General features: G+C 43.1%; 1 protein-coding gene across 5 annotated transcripts in view; it reads right to left on the bottom strand.

Moving 5' to 3' along the window:
• Positions 1–20,763, bottom strand: part of cdc42bpab (CDC42 binding protein kinase alpha (DMPK-like) b) — a 70,279-nt gene that overhangs the window by 30,576 nt on the left and 18,940 nt on the right. For all 5 annotated transcript variants that reach the window (XM_035616772.2, XM_035616771.2, XM_035616773.2 and 2 more), the window contains 4 exons: positions 11,213–11,304; positions 6,933–7,016; positions 5,361–5,456; positions 4,223–4,371 (listed from right to left, as the gene is read on the bottom strand). In XM_035616772.2, coding sequence (XP_035472665.1) covers positions 4,223–4,371; positions 5,361–5,456; positions 6,933–7,016; positions 11,213–11,304 — 421 coding nt within the window. The remainder of the gene's footprint in view (positions 1–4,222; positions 4,372–5,360; positions 5,457–6,932; positions 7,017–11,212; positions 11,305–20,763) is intronic.

Here is a 20,763-nt window from a genome sequence, read left to right as displayed (position 1 = left end):
ACACACACACACACACACACACACACACAAAGTAGCCTGCAGCTACACTGGAAACTGCACAGACAAGACATGTCCACATGGCTCTGGCGGAGTGTTTGCTAACTAATGGTTCAAAGAATTGCTGCCAGTGCGACTTCTGACATCACTTGATCCTGACGCACGCGCACACATACACGCGCACGCACGCACGCGCACACAAACACACATCTCCTCATTATCACAGTCTCTCTATTATAATATTTCCCTGAAGTGTCCCCTTCAGGGAAAATAAGTGAGTGATACCTCTGACATCCAAGAAATAGAAATACATAGATAACAATGTGAATGAAGCTCTTTGATAAATGATGCTTAAGTGTGTGTACGTGTGTGAGAGACAGTTTCATTGTCTCTTAGATCACTGGGCTGTGAAGAGACACATGGCCCTGATCAATAAAACACACAAAGGCTGCAGTCAATAGGAAAACACACTTCACTCAACGCATACACACAATTACACAAGACTCTACAGTAGGAAGGCTCATCGGAGATGCTGACTACCACACCCTCACACAACATCATATTCAATCTGAGCGTTTGTGCTCTTATCGGTTTTTTGCTCTACATGTGAAAACAAATCTCGCTCACACACACACACACACACACACACACACACACACACACACACACACACACACACACACACACACACACACACACACACACACACACACACACACACACACACACACACACACACACACACACACACACACACACACACACACACACACACACACACACACCAATGGCGGACAGATGTGGTGCTAGGCAGCACAAAGCCATGCTGAGTTGGCCTATTGAAACATTTGTCAGGCCCCTCTGGGAGGCCACGCAGATCACTGACCACTGAATAAATGAACACACACACACAGTTCCCCCTATGCGTCTGACTCTAACGCACTTAGCATCTCGTGGGACGCCGTTGAAGGGGACAGAAGGTTGACCTCGGTGCTCTTTGCTCATCATTTCTTTCATCTGGGCTCTTTTTTCAACTTCATCAGCGTCAACAGGACGGCAGATGCAGACAGATAAGTCGAAAATGGGCCAACAATGTGCCAAGATCAGCGTCTGCACGAAATGCCATAATTAAGACTACTGGGTAATTAGGTTTACAGCAAAAATAGGATAATGTCAGGATGGGCGATATGATAATTGATACCATGCGCATTGTCTTGTAAAATGATAACTGTCTATCATCATGCTGTTTATGTTGACGTGGCCATCCATTAAATATATCTGCATGTATTGGGTGATTGTAGGCAGAGTTCAAAATCAACAATTAACAGGAAGTTAACAACCATTCCAGACACATAAAACAGCATAATGGGCTGAGTGATACACATATAAATTAATAAAATCTTTTGAACTATTGATGTTGAGGTGGGGGAAAAAAGCAATTGCTCCTTGCCGACAATATATTCTGATGACCACACTTTTTACTACACGAGTATGTAAACTTTCTTCTTCTTTAGGCCTCCTAAAAAGAAAATGAAAATTAAGTTCCTTCCTGTGAGCCCAAACATTATTCTCATATACTATTTTCCTCAATGTATATTTCTGAAAATCCTTTTTTAAATGTGATTTTATTATTTTTTCGAAGTAGAAACACAGCTCATCCTACTCTTACAGCATCCTACTCTTTTGCAGCTTTAATGTTGCTGTGCTAGTGAGTTGCTTCATGTCTGTTCACAGTCACAGTCAGCACCAATTGTGCGTAATTAGCCCAGTTTAAACCACAGGAGTTTCCCATGGCTTGTGTAACGTGCTATGCTGCCAGAGAAATACATTTGGGATGAGTAAAGCAAGTACACCCCCCCCTCCCCCCACACCCCCCAGCGTCTCTAAAGCAGGAACACACCAGAACACATCATCTGCCGAGCAACTAAGAATTAAGGCATCACGTTAAGCAACGAGGAGCTAAAAAGAAACAAAAAGTACTGAAAAATACTAACGACCAGAAAGGACTGCTCTGTCTGAACACTCCTGTAAGTGAGGGTGTGAGTATGGTGATGAATAAATGAAGGAGTGTCTGTTAGCAGCACTTACACAAACTTTTACGCTGACTTACTTATTCTCAGATTGTAAAAGCTTTTCTACCAGGACCAGTCTTACTGATATCATAGCGGTCATTAAAAGCTTACAGCAGTACAGTTACACAATGCGTTTTTGCTTTCGAGTGGAAATTAGAAAGACTGCTTGTATGACATTCGACACATTTGTTACATATTCTTCTTTTAATCCTTTTCTGTATTTCTACATTTTTTCTATTTCTGCAGAAAGTAATTTTCCAAAAAGATGGCGTTGGAAAAGCAGGGGTGGTCTTTTTAACACCTCTGTCTAATCCTTGGGCTTTTATGGACTGGAATAAAAGATCACATTTTGCCATCTGGATGAAGACCTGACATTTAGTCACATGAGACCGGGACCTCAAATATTTTTCCCAGGAAAAACACTGGCAAACACAGGCCGATGAAAATGCCCCAGGAAAAAAGCAAGGCAACTATTGCCCTGCTGTGCGGCCACAAACTGCCCATTAATAGTCACAAATAGTTGTCTAATTATGTGTGTTTGGTACAACGGAGAGTGAACCATGAACATGGGGTGGCATTTTTTATTTTTCATTTTTTTGGATGGACATTAAAGCCTTTAAATTATAGGGTTAACACATTGTCCTCTGACTTACTCATGCGAATTAGAAACACACAATACTTGCACATACACACCATCACCAAGTTAAAGACACACACCCTCACACACGTGCACCCAAACGCACACTCATCAGACAGGACGAGTCAGCAAGAAACACCCTCCTCAGGGGACCTGCCTGGCCGTCTCCACCCTCTAGGAGGAAGGTGCACAAATCTCCCACGAGGTGAAAAAGCACCACACCCCCACCCACGCACACCCATACCCCATCATTACTGTCCCAAAGCATCCACGAGGGGACCTAAAGAGAAGCGGCATCGTCCCCTCCTCTGTGTCCTTTTTTCCCTTCCATCCACTCCTCCGTCTCCGCTGCCAACACCCACCCACGGCCCCCAGATAACACCATGCAATTAGTGGTTCCCCGCTCTCCTCTCATTCATTCCCTTACTTCACTTATACATTTATACATACATGTCTCCATCACTCTGTCGTCGTTTCTCTCTGTCCGACTTGCCAGAGATCAGAGCCACTCCAAGACACACCCAAACTGTTATCCCACCAGCCTCCTCCCTCCTGTCCTTTATCTTACTCTTTCACAGATCCTCCCATAATTTCTCGACATCTCTCATCTTTCCCTATTTCCCTCTTGTTCCTCGTACAGAATGTATGTGACAAGCCCCTGGCGAAAGCGACACTGTATTTATGTCAACAAGCTGATGTGCCCGCTTCCCGTCTGGCACAGCCTTGTTTCCTGCTCCCACAGGCATTTTCTTTTGGCTGAAAAAATGGTTTCAGCATCTACGTCAGAGAAGAAATAGATTTTCGAGGGCCGTGGCCTGTGACCGCTCTTTTAGGTGGTTAGTTTGTTTTCGAATTTAGACCATTGACAGAAAAGTAAGTGAAGTGTTTGTAACTGGAAACCGGGCAAGGTCTTGTTGGTGAAATGAACAATAACAGCTGACATGACAGCTACACAAAACATTACACAAGATTACAACAGTTATTTTGCAAAGTGCCGAAAACCTACCTGCCACACACACACACACACACACACACACACACACACACACACACACACACACACACACACACACACACACACACACACACACACACACACACACACACACACACACACACACACACACACACACACACAACCTCAAATGTCAAGTTTCAAGAGTGAAATAATTACACACAGGAACGCAAACTAATGTGCTCTATAATTAGCCAGTGGTACTGACTACCTTCAGCGATGACTAGTGACAAACTTGACACACATGGACACACACGGACACACACGGACACACACACACTCTCCACTATTTTCATTTATTTTTGTTTCGCTGCAGCGGGCCCCCCACAACTGTAAAATTGCCCACAGAGCAAGAATAATGTAAATACACTGATCATCTATCAACAAGACTTCTTTCTCAGTCTGTTTCTCTTAACAATTAATTTCTCTGACACATTCGTACCCATGAAAATGCACACACACACACACACACACACACACACACCATTGCCTGCTCCTCACCTGTGGACGTAGTGTAGCTGATGAACAGAGTCGATGGCCAGCACCATCTCAGCCAGGTAGAACTTGGCCATCTCCTCCGGCAGTCGGTCCTCAAACTTACTGAGCAGAGTCAGCAGGTCACCGCCCACGTAGTAGTCCATGACCAGATACTACAGAAGAGACAAAGAAGACAGACGGAAGCACAGTTATTGACATGATCAGGCATCAGGAATGATCAAAGGTGCCGTGCAGAGTGAGAGTAACATTTCAAAGAAAAAAAAGAGGGATTAAGTGTGAAACAGTGAGAATATTTGTGTAGAAAACAAAACACAATTGTGACACAAAATAGTCTAAATATGTCACCCTTCTTTCCCCCGCCATCCGCCATCCTTCCCCGGCCTTTTTTCTCTCACAGTACCACTACAACAGAGGGCCACTGAGGCAGCAAGTGCATAAACTGTTCTTTTACTTTTGAGGGTTTTCCTAAAAATAGACGGCTGGATGGGCAGTGGTGTATATTTTTAAAAGCCATGGGGAGTGTCTGTGCATTTGTTGTGAGAATGTGGAATATGGAATGACAAGCAGTCCAGGCATTTGAGCCCTGGGTCACAAGAGAGCGGGCACAGTGACAGAGTTAGAGAGAGACTCTGGCCTCCAGAAGTCAATGGGAGTGAGGAATAGCTTGGCTCAGAACCAGTCAGCTAGTTGCAAACTCATTCTTTGGGTCTTTTATGTAAGTGGTTTTTTTGGGCCATGTGTAAACTCGTTGCCCAATTTCCTACAATTCTAAGTCATGTTGTGCTTTGCGGTGAGAGCTGAATGATGCTGGTCAGTGTCACGTAGGGCACCAGGCATCAGGAGGTGATGAGTTCTAAACAATGAACCGAAGACTGAAATGGTGAAAAAGTCAGGTGGAGCTACTAGGAAGAAAAGCGTAGGTGTTATTTTAGTATGTAATAACATTTGAATGTCCAGTGTGTGTGTGTGTGTGTGTGTGTGTGTGTGTGTGTGTGTGTGTGTGTGTGTGTGTGTGTGTGTGTGTGTGTGTGTGTGAGACACGTTTTTTGAATGAGATTCCTCCATATCTATTTATTTATTTTGAACTTGACAGCTGCTGCACTAGTATACAGATACAAGAAGCAATAGAATGTCATGTTACCAAATAATGGTCATCCTGGAAGGCGTAGTGCAGGGTGGTAATCCACTGGCAGTCTCCGTTTACCAACACGTCACGCTCCTCCCGAAAACATGCCGTCTGGAGAAAGACATAAAAAAACACATTATACGTTAACAAAAGTTACAGAACACATACTAGCAACAACATAGAGGATGGCAGTTCACATTTCAGCTGTACATATTATACAATTTGCCAAGCATAAGTGTCAGTTATCAATAATCTTCAATTATGTTACACCATCATTATAGATGACTTTTCAGAAGTTTCCTAAGCAATCATTTTCTCAGTAATGTTGTTAATTGAGTGACATACAGTTTACCATTTAACTAAGGAGGAACAAATGAAAAGCTGGAGGATTTTCATCACACATTCCTGGAACCAACATTCTCTGTTGCATGTATTCGTGTCATATAGTGTTCGACACCTCTGGCCCCGTCCATTAGGGATGTCAAAGGTCAGGGTCTTCTGCAGAGCTGCATGCTTGGAATTCACGAGGATTCAGTGTTTTAGCTCAAGGACAACTCAACATGGGGATGCCTAGAATTTGTTTTTGCTGAGTGCTATTGTAATTTATTTTTTTTAGTAGTAATTCCGGCACTAACCCGATTTCTTAAACAGAAAGTATTAACTACAGAAACTTCTTTGACATGCATAACCTAAATTGGTTTCTAGAAGGGCTTTGACAAAAGTGAATTTATGTGTTAACAAACTGGGAATAAAATATGTACTTCTAAGCACAGTATTGTGCATACAAACATACAAAATAAATTCATTCAAAATCTGACAAACTGAATCTGAGACTAAAGTAAGTCGACATAAGACAAATGCTGCAGGTGAACGGTAGGTTCTTTTGTAAAAGTAAATCACATGCACGCACAGTAAAACGCATGATGTCTCAGAATGCACCCTGACCTCGGCCTGCTCCATCAGTACTAACGTGCTGACACAGGACGAGACATAGGAGACGTCTGATCACTGATCGGCTTCAGGTAAACAAGGTCAAGTCAGGTTTTCTGTGTAAATCCTTTGTAAATTTTTTGTAAGTATTTTTCTATGAATAAATATGCACATGCAAACTGATACCTAATCTTATACCCGCAGAGATAGTTAAAACAGCCTGAGAGTCAATCTGTAAAAATATGTCCAGTGGTTTGATGCTTATAGTGTGTATTGTCTCCAGTACAATTGTGTCTCCTCATTGGTTCCCACATCCGGGCGTCTGCACGCACACAGCGAGGACCAGTTTTGGCCCGTGACGCGTGAGGCATGGAGACTGAAGACCCTGGGGACCGCCAGGAATGTCAGGCCGTCAGGAAGAGGTCGATGAGAAAAACATGCATCAACAGCTCGTGCAGCTCAGGCAGTGACATGTTCCGCAGAAACATTTATTAACGAAAGCCTGATTTGAAGGTTGATAGTCGAAGGGTTGTGGTTTCTCATGACAGCAGACACCTTTTTTAACAATCCTGATGATTATTTACTTTAAAGACTTCCAATACTGCTGCACTGGCCCAGTCTCTGTAACCAGGACCAGTTCCTGTTAGTGAGACTTACCTCAGCTCGCTTCAGCATCTCCCACTTGTTGAGAATCTTCATAGCGAATACCTTGTCGGTGTTTCTTACTTTGACGACTGCAACCTGCACCAGGGACACAAAAGGTCGCAGTGTTAAAAAAATAAACTGTTTTAATCATTTGTTTGACAGCGAAGACAGCCAAAGAATGTGAAGCATGTTCAAAACACAGAGCAATGGGAAAATACCAAACAGATTCAATAATTTCTTATCCTTGAATGTAGAAAAAAGAAAAAGGAACAAGGGCTGCACTGTGATAATTCATGTGTGATCATATTTCAATCGTTCCATAAACTATTATTATACAATTCAACCAAGGTGGTGAGGAACGTAGTTCAGAAAATCAATAAAAAACTGTTCATTGACACAGTTTTTCAATTTACAACACAATTTTTATCATATTTTCACTGCAGTGCTATCAATTAAAGAAAAAAATGGAGGTTGTCTACACTCTTAACAACCATTAAACTATCTATTCATCTATCAATGATATAAATGATTATGTGAATATGTCCCATGTGAGAAGATGGGGAACAGGGGGGAGACTAATAGGACAAGAGAGGAAGAGATCAAAAAATGAAGCAAAACTTAAAAGAAATCATTTTGCATTTAGGAGAGAGAGAGTTGTATGTACGGAAAGTAAAAGAAGAAGCGGATGAAAAAAGAAAGATGAGTTGGAAGATGAAACATGATGGGATTCATGGAACAAGTAAGGAATTAATTAATTCATAATAATAATACATTTTCCAACCCATCCACTACAATCACGTACGCACAAAACCGACATTTTAAACCAACCAATGAGAGAGCAACACAATGACAAATGAAGATTTAAACAGCTACTGGCGTTTCCATGTTGACTTTAATTTTTTTTACCTTCAACACTGTAAACTGCTTAGTCCTTTTTAAACTCTTTCACACTCTGCCATTGTGTTTTTCATACCATCGTGTGCCATATTAGCAACATAACAACTGCCAACTTTCCCTTCGCTGATAATTGCTGACCATTACAATGATGAACTTCCTCGGCTCCGGCTTCACATTTTTGCCAAAAAAGGAGCTGCACAAGGGGCTGCTGTGACGAAGCGCCGTGAGCTGCCAGGCAGCGGCCGCGCTCATGCAGCTGTATGTGTGGGTTAATCTCCTTTCCCCTCTGATAGTTTGTGATATTCAACCGATCCACAGAGCGAGAATCCAACTTTAATTTGGCTTTTTCAAGGGTTAATTGCACACAGAAATACGCACAAACAAGACAGAGAACTTCTCAGGAACAGGCAAGTAAACAGACGGGAATTCGTAAGTGCGTTGCGTGCGCGCACGCATTCACACACTCACATGAGTAGTGAAACAAACACAGGCGCCCTATGCAACAGAGGGGTCTGTAGTCTATTAAATGAGCTGGGGAATGCTGCTAATGCAATACAATGATAACATTCCTGCAGTGTTTGGATTTCCCCTAGTGATCCCTCAGCAGAGGAGAGGGGGAATGGAGGAGGAAGAGAGGAGGACCAGGAGGGGAGCGCACTGTTCTTGGCAAAGCCTCGCTGTTTTTGTCCTCATGTCTCCTTTCCTTTCTCTCTCGCTCTCTCTACTGTTCCTTCCTTAATCTTGTCCTCCCTCTTGGATATGGTGTCAAATATAGGACCCACGCAAGACTAATCAGAGTTTAATTCATCATTCTTGTCTATAACAATAGATAAAGTTTGTATAATAGGTGTTCTTTTTTTACCTTGTGCTGTCACTGAGGATACTGTTAGCAGAGAGTGTTGAAATTGTCATTTTCTTATCAGAGTGGAAGAGAGAGACTGAAAACACAGAAACAATGAGCTGAAAAAAGGGCTTCAGACCTGAAAAACAGCCAAGGCCACGTGAACAAGAATGTAGCCGCTGAACAGTGACCTCATGCAACAAGCAGTACAGTCACGTATAACGCTGACTAATGCTCAGTGACTCCAGGGAAACTTAACAGTTTCCACGTTGAAATCCATCTTTAGCAACAAAAAAATTGGCCATTTGGAAAGGAAACATTTAGCCCCGGGCATTGTGTGTATCAGACGTTGTCCGCTGGGCTCCACCAGACTGAGCAAACCATTTGGCCCGTGTGTGCTGGAGAAGAGGCAAAGCGAGTCCTAATGGAAGCATAATTCTCACAGGCGGCCGGCCCAGTGCACACTGGTCCATTCATCAGATGAGCTACGCAACGTCACGCACCCGCACCATTCCTCTGCCTGCTGCTGACAATGGTAGGATGAAATCAAAACATACTGCACTTGGGCTCTCTCGCCTCCCAATCGGACTCTCGAGTATTTCTTCTTTACTTTGCTCTCCCGCGTCTGTGTCTGCCCATCTGAGGCTGTCTGCCTCCGTCTCTTTTTGACTCTGACTCCGTGTTCCCATATCTCAGCCTCGCTTTTTAATCTCCTACAGTTTGCTCGGGCCAACCTCAGTTCAGATAACTATTATTACTGCCATCCAACTGGAATGTTAGTACGACTAAACTAGCAAACTTTGTGGTGCAGTGAAGAAATATGTGTTTTACAAACTGCGTGAATGTAGTGCTTGGGGCATGTATATATGTATATATATGTGTGTGTATATATATATATGTATATGTATATGTATATATATTCTTCACTATTCAAGTTCTGCTCCTCCATTTGGCTCCGTTACATAAAGTTCTGGAATAATTGGAACATTCATTTGTCCCCACCTGTACTATCATATACACAAGTGATAACTCCACGTAACAGTTTCAGAAAGTCCTGCTTCCATCTGACTTATATCTAAATCCAAGAAATGGTGCAATCGTCTGCACAGTTTCAACTACTTTGACCGCTGATCCAACGTGACATGTAGCTAGTTCTTTTCCATGCCTGTTTACTGCACTATCACGATAACATCCAAATTACAACACAATGCGCCAAGTATGTCACAATCAGGTGATTATGGGGGGGTGGGGGGGCAATCATGGTGTTTCTCAAGCTAATTGAATATTTCTGTCTTGACAAACTCGTAGAAGCGCAGCTGGCCGAGAGAGACGGGGCGCTGGAATGTTACCACAAGGTAGCACCATTCATGGGTCACACTCACACCACGTTGCTGTGAAACACACACACACACACACACACACACACACACACACACACACACACACACACACACACACACACACACACACACACACACACACACACACACACACACACACACACACACACACACACACACACACACACACACACACACACACACACACACACACACACACACACACACACACGACTCGCATACGCCAATACCAGCAGTCCTCGCGGGGGCTCAGGCGTGCATAACAGTGTGCGCCCGTTGTGTTGCTACATGCTGGCAGGTGTGTCCAATCTATCTGCAGCCACAAATCTATCACTTTCCTGACTTCTCTCCGTCTACCTCCGCCTATCAGAGCCCTTTCAAAGGAATTCTCTAACTTGTTTGTACAGATGCTGGATAACAATTTCACAGATTGAATGGCTGGATGCGTAAATCATGGCCCAGCATCAAGAATTGAATGTCGAAACGTTTAAAATCTATTGGATGGGGCATCATCGAAATGATTCTGTGAGAGGATGAAAACTGTCGGCTTTGCGCAGGACACTGACATTATGCAAGCGTCTTGGCTGAATACCACAATACCTGTCGCTCCAGCATTCCCCAGCTTTGACATAATCACCTGAAACCCAGTGACAAATGTATTTCACCCTCCCTACAGGCACAAATTCAAGAAAAAAACGTGAGGGAAAATACGTAAACCCACACGAGCTGGGTTCCCTGACACCAATTATTGTTGTGTCCATAGCATACATGTGAGAGAAGATTTCCAAAGTTTTGTTCGCACTACAAGTAGAGTCATGCTCATGTGGCAGACCATTACTACGCACTGCCGCTGGAATGCAGAAGAAAGCAATCCACTATCAAATGCAGCAACACTCCTTGCCTTTTATAACTCGGGTATGAAGATATAAGGGTACTAGAAAATCGGCTTTTAGTGGCAGGTGTCTACCCAGGATCTACTGAAAAATCTTTGCCTCAAGGAGAAAGTTCCAGATTTATAGATAGACAAAAAATATACACTGCAGATTATGTACCCATAAGAAATTGCCCCGAGCTAATTCCTGTTTCTTGTCCGAAAAGAGAGACAAGGGGGAAACCAAACTGCAGATTCTCAGATTTGTCTGGTAATGGATTATTCACGGTTAGACAGAGCATAAAACAAGAAGGTATATTACCTCTCCAAAGGCTCCTCGTCCGATCACCTTGAGGATCTCAAAGTCCTCTTTGTGAAGGCGCATCTGCTTCACTTTGGATGTGAAGGGTTTGGCTATGGAGAGGAGGAGAGCACAAGTCGGGTTAATTCAAATCTATCAAAAGTAACAGATACAGAACGTTAAGCAAAGAGCACAGTTTGTTTTTTTTACTTTATATTTAATAGTAATAAAATATAATCATACGATTTGTTATGAAACATTGCAGAGAGGTGGAGGGTATAAATAGAATCCACTTAATTAAATATTTTGATATAGAGTACATGAGAGGCAGGGATCACTTTTTGTGAGTGTTTTTTTACAAGTTTTAAGAAAAGTAGAGACAAATATCTAATTTAGTTACAATCCCAAGTTGGTGTGTGAGGAATAAGAATCATGTTGAACAGTATGCAGAGAGTCTAGTGATGAAAGTCACTAAAGTACAGTCCAGTGCTCAACACAAATTCTTAACTCAGATGCTGCAAGAGGCTTTTGCCCGCAGCACATTATATGGCCAAATATGATGAAGATGGAAGGAGATATGTGCTGCGGTTGAAACTTAATATTTGCAGGACCCTAATTTACACAGTCAAGAAAAGGTAATGAGTGACGATATGTATTGTCACTAGGATATGAAGCGACCTCCTAGGTCATATCGCATAGCGTTAGACTTGTGTTGATTTGAGCATCACTAGTTTTACCCAGTAGAGTCTGCTTCGCCTCGAAGTTGGTTCAAAGTGAGTACTGAGTAGCTGGACAACAATGGGTGGGATCATATGGGGGAGGGGGGTCAGTGCTTGCACCCTCTGTAAACCAATCTCCTTTTTTTTCTTTTTTCTTTTTTTTTCTTATCAGCAAATTCACCAATAGCCACTGTTTGGACTAAAACCATGAAAAGACCAGGCAGAAGGGTTCATGCATTTTGACTGTGACAAACCCAAAAACAGATAATGTACTCTTATCCTATGACCCAGGCTTATGGAAACATACTTGAGCTAGTCGTGTGGTCAGCCACCAGAAACTCAGCATTTTCCCCACAACTTATGAAACATGCTGATTTACATCGACCTTATCCGAGTGTTAGTGACCACCTGGAGCTCTTTATAGCACATGACAGCGGACACAGAGGGGATGGATGATAACGCTGGCTGTTGTTACCCCCGCAGTTACTGTTCCTTGTGGGAAAAGGACTTGGGGAAGGGGATCGACGCCGGACACCAGCGGTCTCTCACAAAGCTAGACAGATTCCATCTATAGCCGACCAAGTCAGCGTTTCCCTCATTTGTGGAGAGAGCTATTCAACCACTTCCTGGTTTACATGATTCCAGCGTGCCAAGGATAACTTCAGATTGGCTGCAGGTTCACCAGGGTCAGCAAATTGGTTGCACAGATACACTGATTTCCTGATCGGACAGAGAGATATAACGTAATTAATTGTTTTAAAAGTGATGCCGCCCGTCTTTATTAAGCCCACGTTTAATGCTTTTTAACAGCAACATTAGGAAAGTTTAGCATTATTAGCATACGGACAAGCAAGCATTCACATACAAATACACGTCGATGTTTGACTTTTACACACAGTAGCTCTTTTGGTTAACAAAAGACATGATCTTCATCTACTATACAAAGTGTGTGTGCGTGTGTGTGTTTCTGACAACCAGCCAAGCTGACACCCCTGGCCCGTCTGCAATACCTCACTGGCCAAACATCATGCTAAACTAATCTAGTTGCCATGACGTAACATGACCTCCAGAAGAAGAAAAAAACAACGCAGTGAAACAGGGAAATGCCTGTTGAAATAAAACAAACAGGCCACTCATGGCTCAACAACGCTCTCGCTCTCAGTCTCCCTTACATCAAGTCCTCCAACAGCTGACCTGGCCCCGCTAAGGCCACAGGGCAGGGGAAGGGGGAAATGGGGGGCTAGTGCAGTGGGGCCATGTCCTGGCACACATTACATACAGACCAGAATCACACGGGCAACTCAGCCGTCATGCTCGTGAAAGCTGGGAAACACCTGACATGGGAAAAACGATCACTCGCCTTCAGACTAGTGACACAAGAAACAGACCAGAAACTTACGTCGTGAGGTTGATCAACCCCGTCGTATCTGAGGTAGCTTTCAGGAAATTAACAAAAATGTCACCACAAGTCAGGCAAAAATGATGACAAGCAAGGCTGTGGCACACAACTGAATTATACATGTTTTTACCCACATTGCTCTTGTGATTCTTTGCTTCCACCTCTTCATGCAGTGTCAAACCACCAAGCGGCCCACACTTCCAACAACAATACAGAGTTTAGACCAGAGAGTCATACAAGGCACTCTGACCTGGAAAGACCCGAGATCCACTGTTGGAAGCGTCATCCAAACGGCAATCACCTCGCCCATGGTACAGATGGTTGGCTGCCTTAACACACTCTCTAAATTATATTTACTGCGGTGTCGAACCACAAAACAGATCTCAATCTATGAAAATGTGATATTAAAGAATGTAAAATTAGGTTCTTCCCAAGGAAGATTGTCCTCCACGGGTCGCCCATACGGCCTCGGGTCAACTTGGCATTATTATGTTAACTGCAGAAGTGACTGGCAGTTAAACCCATAAGTAACTCATAACATCTCCCACCATTTGGGAGCAGAGAGGTGCTAATTTACCATCCTGCTTTCTGCTCACTCCATGAGCAACTCCTTTTCATCTCTGCCAGAAGAGTTCTATTTTCGCCAGAATCTCTAGCCAGTTGAGGCATGTTTTCCAGTGTTAAAGATAATATCTGGTAACTAAATCCCATTGGATTCATATTAATTCATGTATCAAAGCCACACAAATATGCTGGAGTTAGCAAAAGATTATGCAAGAGATTAAATCTATTTAATATGGCTGTTTTTCAAACGTTTCAGCACAGAAGTGGGATTGATTTCAGTTCGCTATTGCATTCAGAGTGATGAGCAAAACTCATGTACAAATTTTTAATAACTGGATTGTCCTTATTTCAGCTTACGTATGCAAATAAGACTATGATAGTCGTTCATTACAGGGTACAAAGGAGATTGTCTTTGTTTCCTCATAAACGGCATCACAATCCTCTAAACCAGATACATCATGTCTAGTGTTTCTTATTTCATAAACTACATTATCGTTAATAGTCAAAATGTCATAAATATGAAGACAGTCTTACTAACTCTTGGCAATAAAAGAACGATTACCCTGTTCTAGTAGCCTATATTGATATCCTGCATTGATGACACCAATATCAATAAATGCTATTATCTCTTTTTAGAGAGAATTTTGAACGCTGCAGGTGCTTCCCATTCAGTTTTCATCCCAATTCAACAGTGTTTATACTCAGAGTCTTCAACAACAAAGGCCACTGCTGTGGGGAAGACAACTAGGCCATATTGCAGTAATCTTAGATGCATTGCCTCTTCGCCACATCTTCTTCATCTAAACTGATCTGACAAGGTGGACTGGCTTTTAAACCCTACGGATCAAGGCTACAATACATAGAGTATATCCCATTCACTAAGGGTTAGGGTTAGTGAAAAGTTAATTCTTTATTATACAAGTCGGGCCGTAGTGTAGAGAGGGGGGGAACGGAGTCGGGCTCGCTGAGAGGGAGAAAACACTGATTAGAAGCTGCATGCTGACTCAGGAGCGCCACTAAACCAGCCACATGAGAAATGTCTTTCATCTCTGAGCCAGGAGCCCACAGGCCCTGTCCACAACAAAGCACACATACAAACATAGACACATACAAGTATGTGCGCGCACATACACACACGCATGCACACAATTAGATCTAGTACCCCACATCTACATCTAAAACATAATTGCTGGCTAGGTCTCGCTCTGGCCTTGGTAGAAAAACCACAGCCCGGACAGCTTGTATTACCGCTGCAGAGTTAAAATGAACATCGGTCCTGGGATGCAGGTGGTCTGTTGAAGCACAAAGCAACTTTTAACCCTGTTAAAACCCCTTTGCCCTGTAATTTGTATATGGAAATCAATTGTACATTTCTGAGTGTCTGTGTGTGTGTGTGTGTGTGTTGTGGAAATACTTTCCGTATGCAGGGTCAACATATAAAACACTGTGACCCATTACTAAGCTCACCTACATTTACCAAGGATTTAATGTATCTGTACTTTTCCTGTCGCTGAGATGGATTCGTACAAACATGCAGCGCCCTTTTTCCTTCTTTTTTTTTTACGTCAGAGAAAACATACCGTACAGTTTGGTAATATGTCTTTACTCACTAGCAAAATATACAGCCTTAAACATAGTAACGGTTGCTATGACAAGGTGTGGTGGGAACCCCTGGCAACACTTTGAAAGGTAACTATCTGAGCTTTAGCATGACTGGGGCCCTTTGTTTTCAGATGGTTTTGCAATGTGTGGGGTGAGTGAGCCAAGATTGGAAAAAGATGACATGTTAGTCACATTCATGTACTGCGTGCTTTGTGGGAAAGACAGCCGTGCACACACACACACACACAAAATGTTCAGTAGGAGGCTTTAGGATGTAGTGAAACTGGAAAAACACGAGTGACGCCAGCTAATCCACATAGCCCGACTGGTTTAACCCAAAATGCAGAGCACTTATCAGGCCCATCTTGCTCCATACCAGCGAGAAAAGGCTTGAGTCTGTGTGCGTTTGTGTGAATCTTGGGAACTTACAGGCAAGTGTGTTTCAACGAGGAGCCAGGCCGCAAATGATATGCTCAGTGCTCACGACAGGCCTCAGCCTCCCTTAGTCTCTTCCCATGCAATGTCTCGAGGGCGTGTTCGTGAGAAATTTGTCAGAATAAGTGTATGTGTGTGCATACATACAAGAGCATGCTGCCTGAATATGACGGAATGCTGGGTGTAACTGCATATGTTTTTTCAAAATAAAACTATCGGTAAAACAATAGCTTAAATGTAAACTTAATCGTTGTCACAAACCTAAATGTTGTCACTCCCCCACCCCTCTTGTTCCAGTTTACTTTTTGAACAGTGAAAATATAAAGAACCTAAAGCAGAAGTATTGCACTACATGTAAAAAGAGAATGATGTGGGTGTGTTACATGTTTTGTTTTGTGTTCTTTGGTGCAAAATGCCGTGGTTGTTTCAGGAAAACAAACATATAGTCACCTGGCACATACAGTCTGTCCTATACATTCCCTCAGACCCAGAACAAATGTGTGTGACTGAAACTGTGTGTGTCAGTCCCCTCACACTGTGGGCTACATGTGCACTACAAAAGGTCAAAGGTTGTATTAGACCTCAGGTTTTTCAAAAATGTGTTGCACATTTTTCACCTCGTGTCCAGTTCATCCCAAACCAGCTCCATGAGGTTTAAGTCTGGAGACTGTGCCGCTCTTCATTATATGAAGTTTAATGCTTGAGGCTTTGAGTGAGAAATTATTTTAGAATTGGCATATTATGTTTGGACTTTTGATTAAATTTAAATGATTTCTTATGCAACAAATAAGAGCTTTTGTGTTCATATATAATTCATTTATTTTAATAACAGTGCACTGTGGCTGATTTAGTTAATCTAGAGACTCCCAGTCGGTTGATTGAAGAGTAGGCATGATTTCAGTCAACCAAGATTTTCCTTGTTTGATCACAGCCCTGTTCTATACAGTTTGGCCAGCTGTTGTCTTTTCAGGGCTACACAAGAAGCTGAGATACTGAAAAGACAGCTGACTCTGAAGACCACTGGTTGATGTAAAGGACGTAGGGATAGTTAGGATTAGGCCGAATGGACAGAAAATTCCATAGCACTTGTGGTCCGAAATATAGAATCACAAAATTGAGAAGGACAGAAGACGACTGAGGGACGCAAACAATGAGAACAGAACAGAAAACAAAGGAAAAGGCAACAGAGTTCAGCTCGTGGGAGACAGTGAGAGCAGGCAAAGACAGAGTAAGAGAGAAGAGTGAGAGACCGAGAGAGCATCACATACTCAGGCCCAGTCAGCAGCTGAGCCAGTTACAGTAAGTGTCCAGCCCTTACACCCCCACCGCGCTCTAACCCCATCCTCAAATCCAGAGCAGGACGGAGGGACATCTGGAAGTCATAATGGGGATTATTTACAACCGCAGTGAGGTAACGACACAAAAATGCCGCTTGCGAGGGAAAGACAGGGGGAGACGGAGAGAGAGTGGATTTCCAGGATCTGACATGAACAGGGATAATGGCAGAGGGGAGAGGAAGAGACCCCGGGATGGCCTTTCCTCCGTCTGACCGTGGCCGGACCACTGGGGGGTGGGGGGGGGATGAACTATCACACTTCATAAGCTGAGGGAGTTTTCCTCCACTGTGTAAACTTTTTTCGGAGGAAATACTCTGTATCATAAAAAAGGAACAAATGATAGGCATGAATAACAGGCCTATGACGCTGCCAGGGTCATAAATGGCCCGTCGTGAGGGAGGACCTAATTTCTTTTCCTGATTTATTATGATAGCCACTGAATACATATAGTAGGGGGGGGGGACTTGGGAGTCACTGTTTCTAAGAATGTGGTATTTTTAACAATCAATAAATCTGGTCCTCTTGATTTTTTCGTGCGCAAGTCGTATAAATATAAATGTACCAGCATGCAGTTTCCTGTGAGGTCACGCGGCACCGGCTTCTCCTGAACTGCTGCCGGCCGAAGCGGTCTGTTACATTACCCTCGGATTCCAAATGGCTACGTCTGTGACATTTCAGCGCCACTGCGTCAGCAGAAACCCAGAAACCGACTCAACCAGGGCCCACCGACTGCTGTATCGTTTTCCTGCTACAGCGACTCTTCTGCCCAATCATCCCCCCCCCCCCTTTTCCTGACGCAAAGTGCAGAGGACTGCTGCAGCTGAACAATTCCAGAAAATCAAAGTCAAAAACTGTTCCAGATCCATCGTGTTCTAATTTTCAAAAAAATTACAAGACTTTGGTCTCCTTGCAATAACAAAGGTTATTACAAAAGTACTTCCTGGTTAAATAAAGGCCAAATACAGGCAACAAGGTAATGGCTGACTAAATAGTGCAGCAAGGTCCTCAAAGGACAAATCAAAGCTGTGTGATTCTAATAACAGTCCTTAAAAGGGAAAGTGACTCGTTGCCAGGGGCACTTCAAAAACAGGGCCTTTGAGCAATTCAATTGCAAGTAGCTTAAAAACATCCAGTAAATTACGCAAATTACAGACGGAAATAGAACCAGGCCCCTTTATGTCACAGACAGAGGTTCTCACGACAGCTGCGCGTGGGGGGAGGCACGACCCACCCAAATAAAAGTTTTTTCTGTGTTTCGCCCCCTCTCGTGTCACACGTGCACAGCTGTCTGATCCCCGCAGGCAGAGCCCCAACACAAAGCGTTGCATGATGCGTGACAGGAAACGGAAACGTTAAATCATTGATAAAGCTCAGCACATTCACGAGGGACAAGCGAGGAATCACGTACATAGCATGTAAACACACCTTAGAGCATTAAATTCCATTTAATGCAAGGCTGCACACCAGCCCACACCAGAATTCCCAATGTTGTATTCCGTCTTTGATACCCCTCTTTTTTTGTCCCGTCACACTATCAAGGGGGCAGGAATGATCAGCGGGCTTAAACTAAACAATCTGTGCCCCGCGGCACTAAACACACAAACAGGATTTTCCCAAAATATTAAGCAACCACAAACACCAAAGGAAAGGAGTTAGGCAGGGGCTTGACAAAACATTGGATCAGATTTAGTGTGTGTTTCAGCTCCGAGACGGCTGCAGTGAGAGCACACGCGTGAGAGCAACTGCCCCGGAGAAGGCCGAGCTACGCCAGTTTCTGTTGTCGGTACAGAAAAGTGTTCCAGTACATAAAAGAGTTCTCCGAGCCCGCACGGCGACCTGTTCAACCCATATCGCAAACAGGTGGATTTACACAATTCTGTGTCAACACACGCCACCTGATACCATCTGGGGATAAAGGGTGAACATGGCAGGAGCCTGCCGGAGCCATGTTATCCAGCTCGGCTGTGGTCCCTACTTGTCTGCCACAGTGCTGCTGGTGGAAGCACCAGGTGCTGCTTTGTTCCTCTGCTTGGTCATTGATGGTGACAGAGCGATGACCGAGATAAGACAGCAGGATGTCACATAGCTAATTCTGATTCTAGGACAAGATATGACGATTGATGAATCCCCAGTAACAATCTTCTGGGAAATAAAATCAAAATCATTATTTGCCACATTGGGTTCTTGTGTCATCAAATGAAATATTATTTAATATTAGTGGAAGTGAAGGTGAAGTGAGCATCACACCACCTGTTTAGCTGTAGCTGGAAGGTGGCATTTTCACAATGGGCTGCAACTAACGATTATTTTCATTATCGATTAAGCTTTCGATTATTTTCTCGATTAATCGATCAGTTGTTTGGTCCATTTGAACCGATTAATCGATTATCACTAGTTAGTGATTAATTTAGTAGTCGATTACTAATCGATTAACTGTTGCAGCCCTACTTGTGCCATCTTGGGGGTTTTTTGGAACCAGAAGTAGAAGCGGTTGGTGAGTCAGACAGAGCATCCACTGCGCGCCCACCTACACCTGCAACCATGCACCTATTGGACGATACTAGCTGTCAATCACACGGTATCCACGCCCCAATGCATTCTGTGCCTTATCTATTTGACTCTAAATGAGAACATAATCTACAAAATGAACATAATTCTGTATTGAAGACTTGAAACTAGCGATGAGACCATAAACTCCTCAGGAAAATGTTTACTGACGTTATAAATTAATAGAGAAGGAGAGTCGTTTTTTCATAGCATCTCATGGAAACCAGATGAGTCGCCCTCTGCTGGTTATTCCAGAGAAAACAGTTTTAGTCACTTTCGCATAGGCTTTCATTTTCTGGACGCATTGACTACATCCATTTATGTAAAGTCTATGATTTTGGACAATTTGCATTTCTCAAAATGAGCTAAAGCTCAATATTTTTCACCGGTTGTCATAAAAGATTAATCGAATAAGCATAAGTGCTGAGCAGTGTTCACATATTTCATATTATGTTAACTAGGCCATTTATCTTTGCTGCAGTAAGATTATCCATAAAATGTTCTTATTTACCGAGTGAGTTGAACAATCATCCCGTTATCACAGTAATGCTATTAAGTTATATGATTCTACACCATTAACTGTAAAGTTTTATAGAGAGCATTAATATAGGAGGCTTTTCAGATGCCATCGGTGTAGATGGACAACCATGTTCTAAGTAGCCTTTATATTGTTTACTGTAACTGACAGTAAGGGTCGGCAACACTTGTAATTCATTATCCGTGTTGCATTCATCACTGGAAGTCGAGGGTGATCGGTCACTTACTTTCTTCAGGAAGCGAGTCACGTGATAGGAGTGTGACCAATCATAAAGCATCCATTTATGACTGACAAGACCCAATCAGGAAGCGACTGTGGGTGTCTGCATCATCGTTTCCAAAGGAGTTTCTCTCCGTCCAGACTAAAGACACCCCTGGAGCTTTCAAACCAATACGAGGCCAGCAGCGTTTCCAAAAAATTTTTCAGAGCTC

This window comes from Scophthalmus maximus, chromosome 18, assembly GCF_022379125.1.
Source record: "Scophthalmus maximus strain ysfricsl-2021 chromosome 18, ASM2237912v1, whole genome shotgun sequence".
NCBI classification, from domain to species: Eukaryota; Metazoa; Chordata; class Actinopteri; order Pleuronectiformes; family Scophthalmidae; genus Scophthalmus; species Scophthalmus maximus.
Note: the sequence above shows the minus strand (reverse complement) of the source record. Positions and strands in the feature narration are given on the sequence as shown.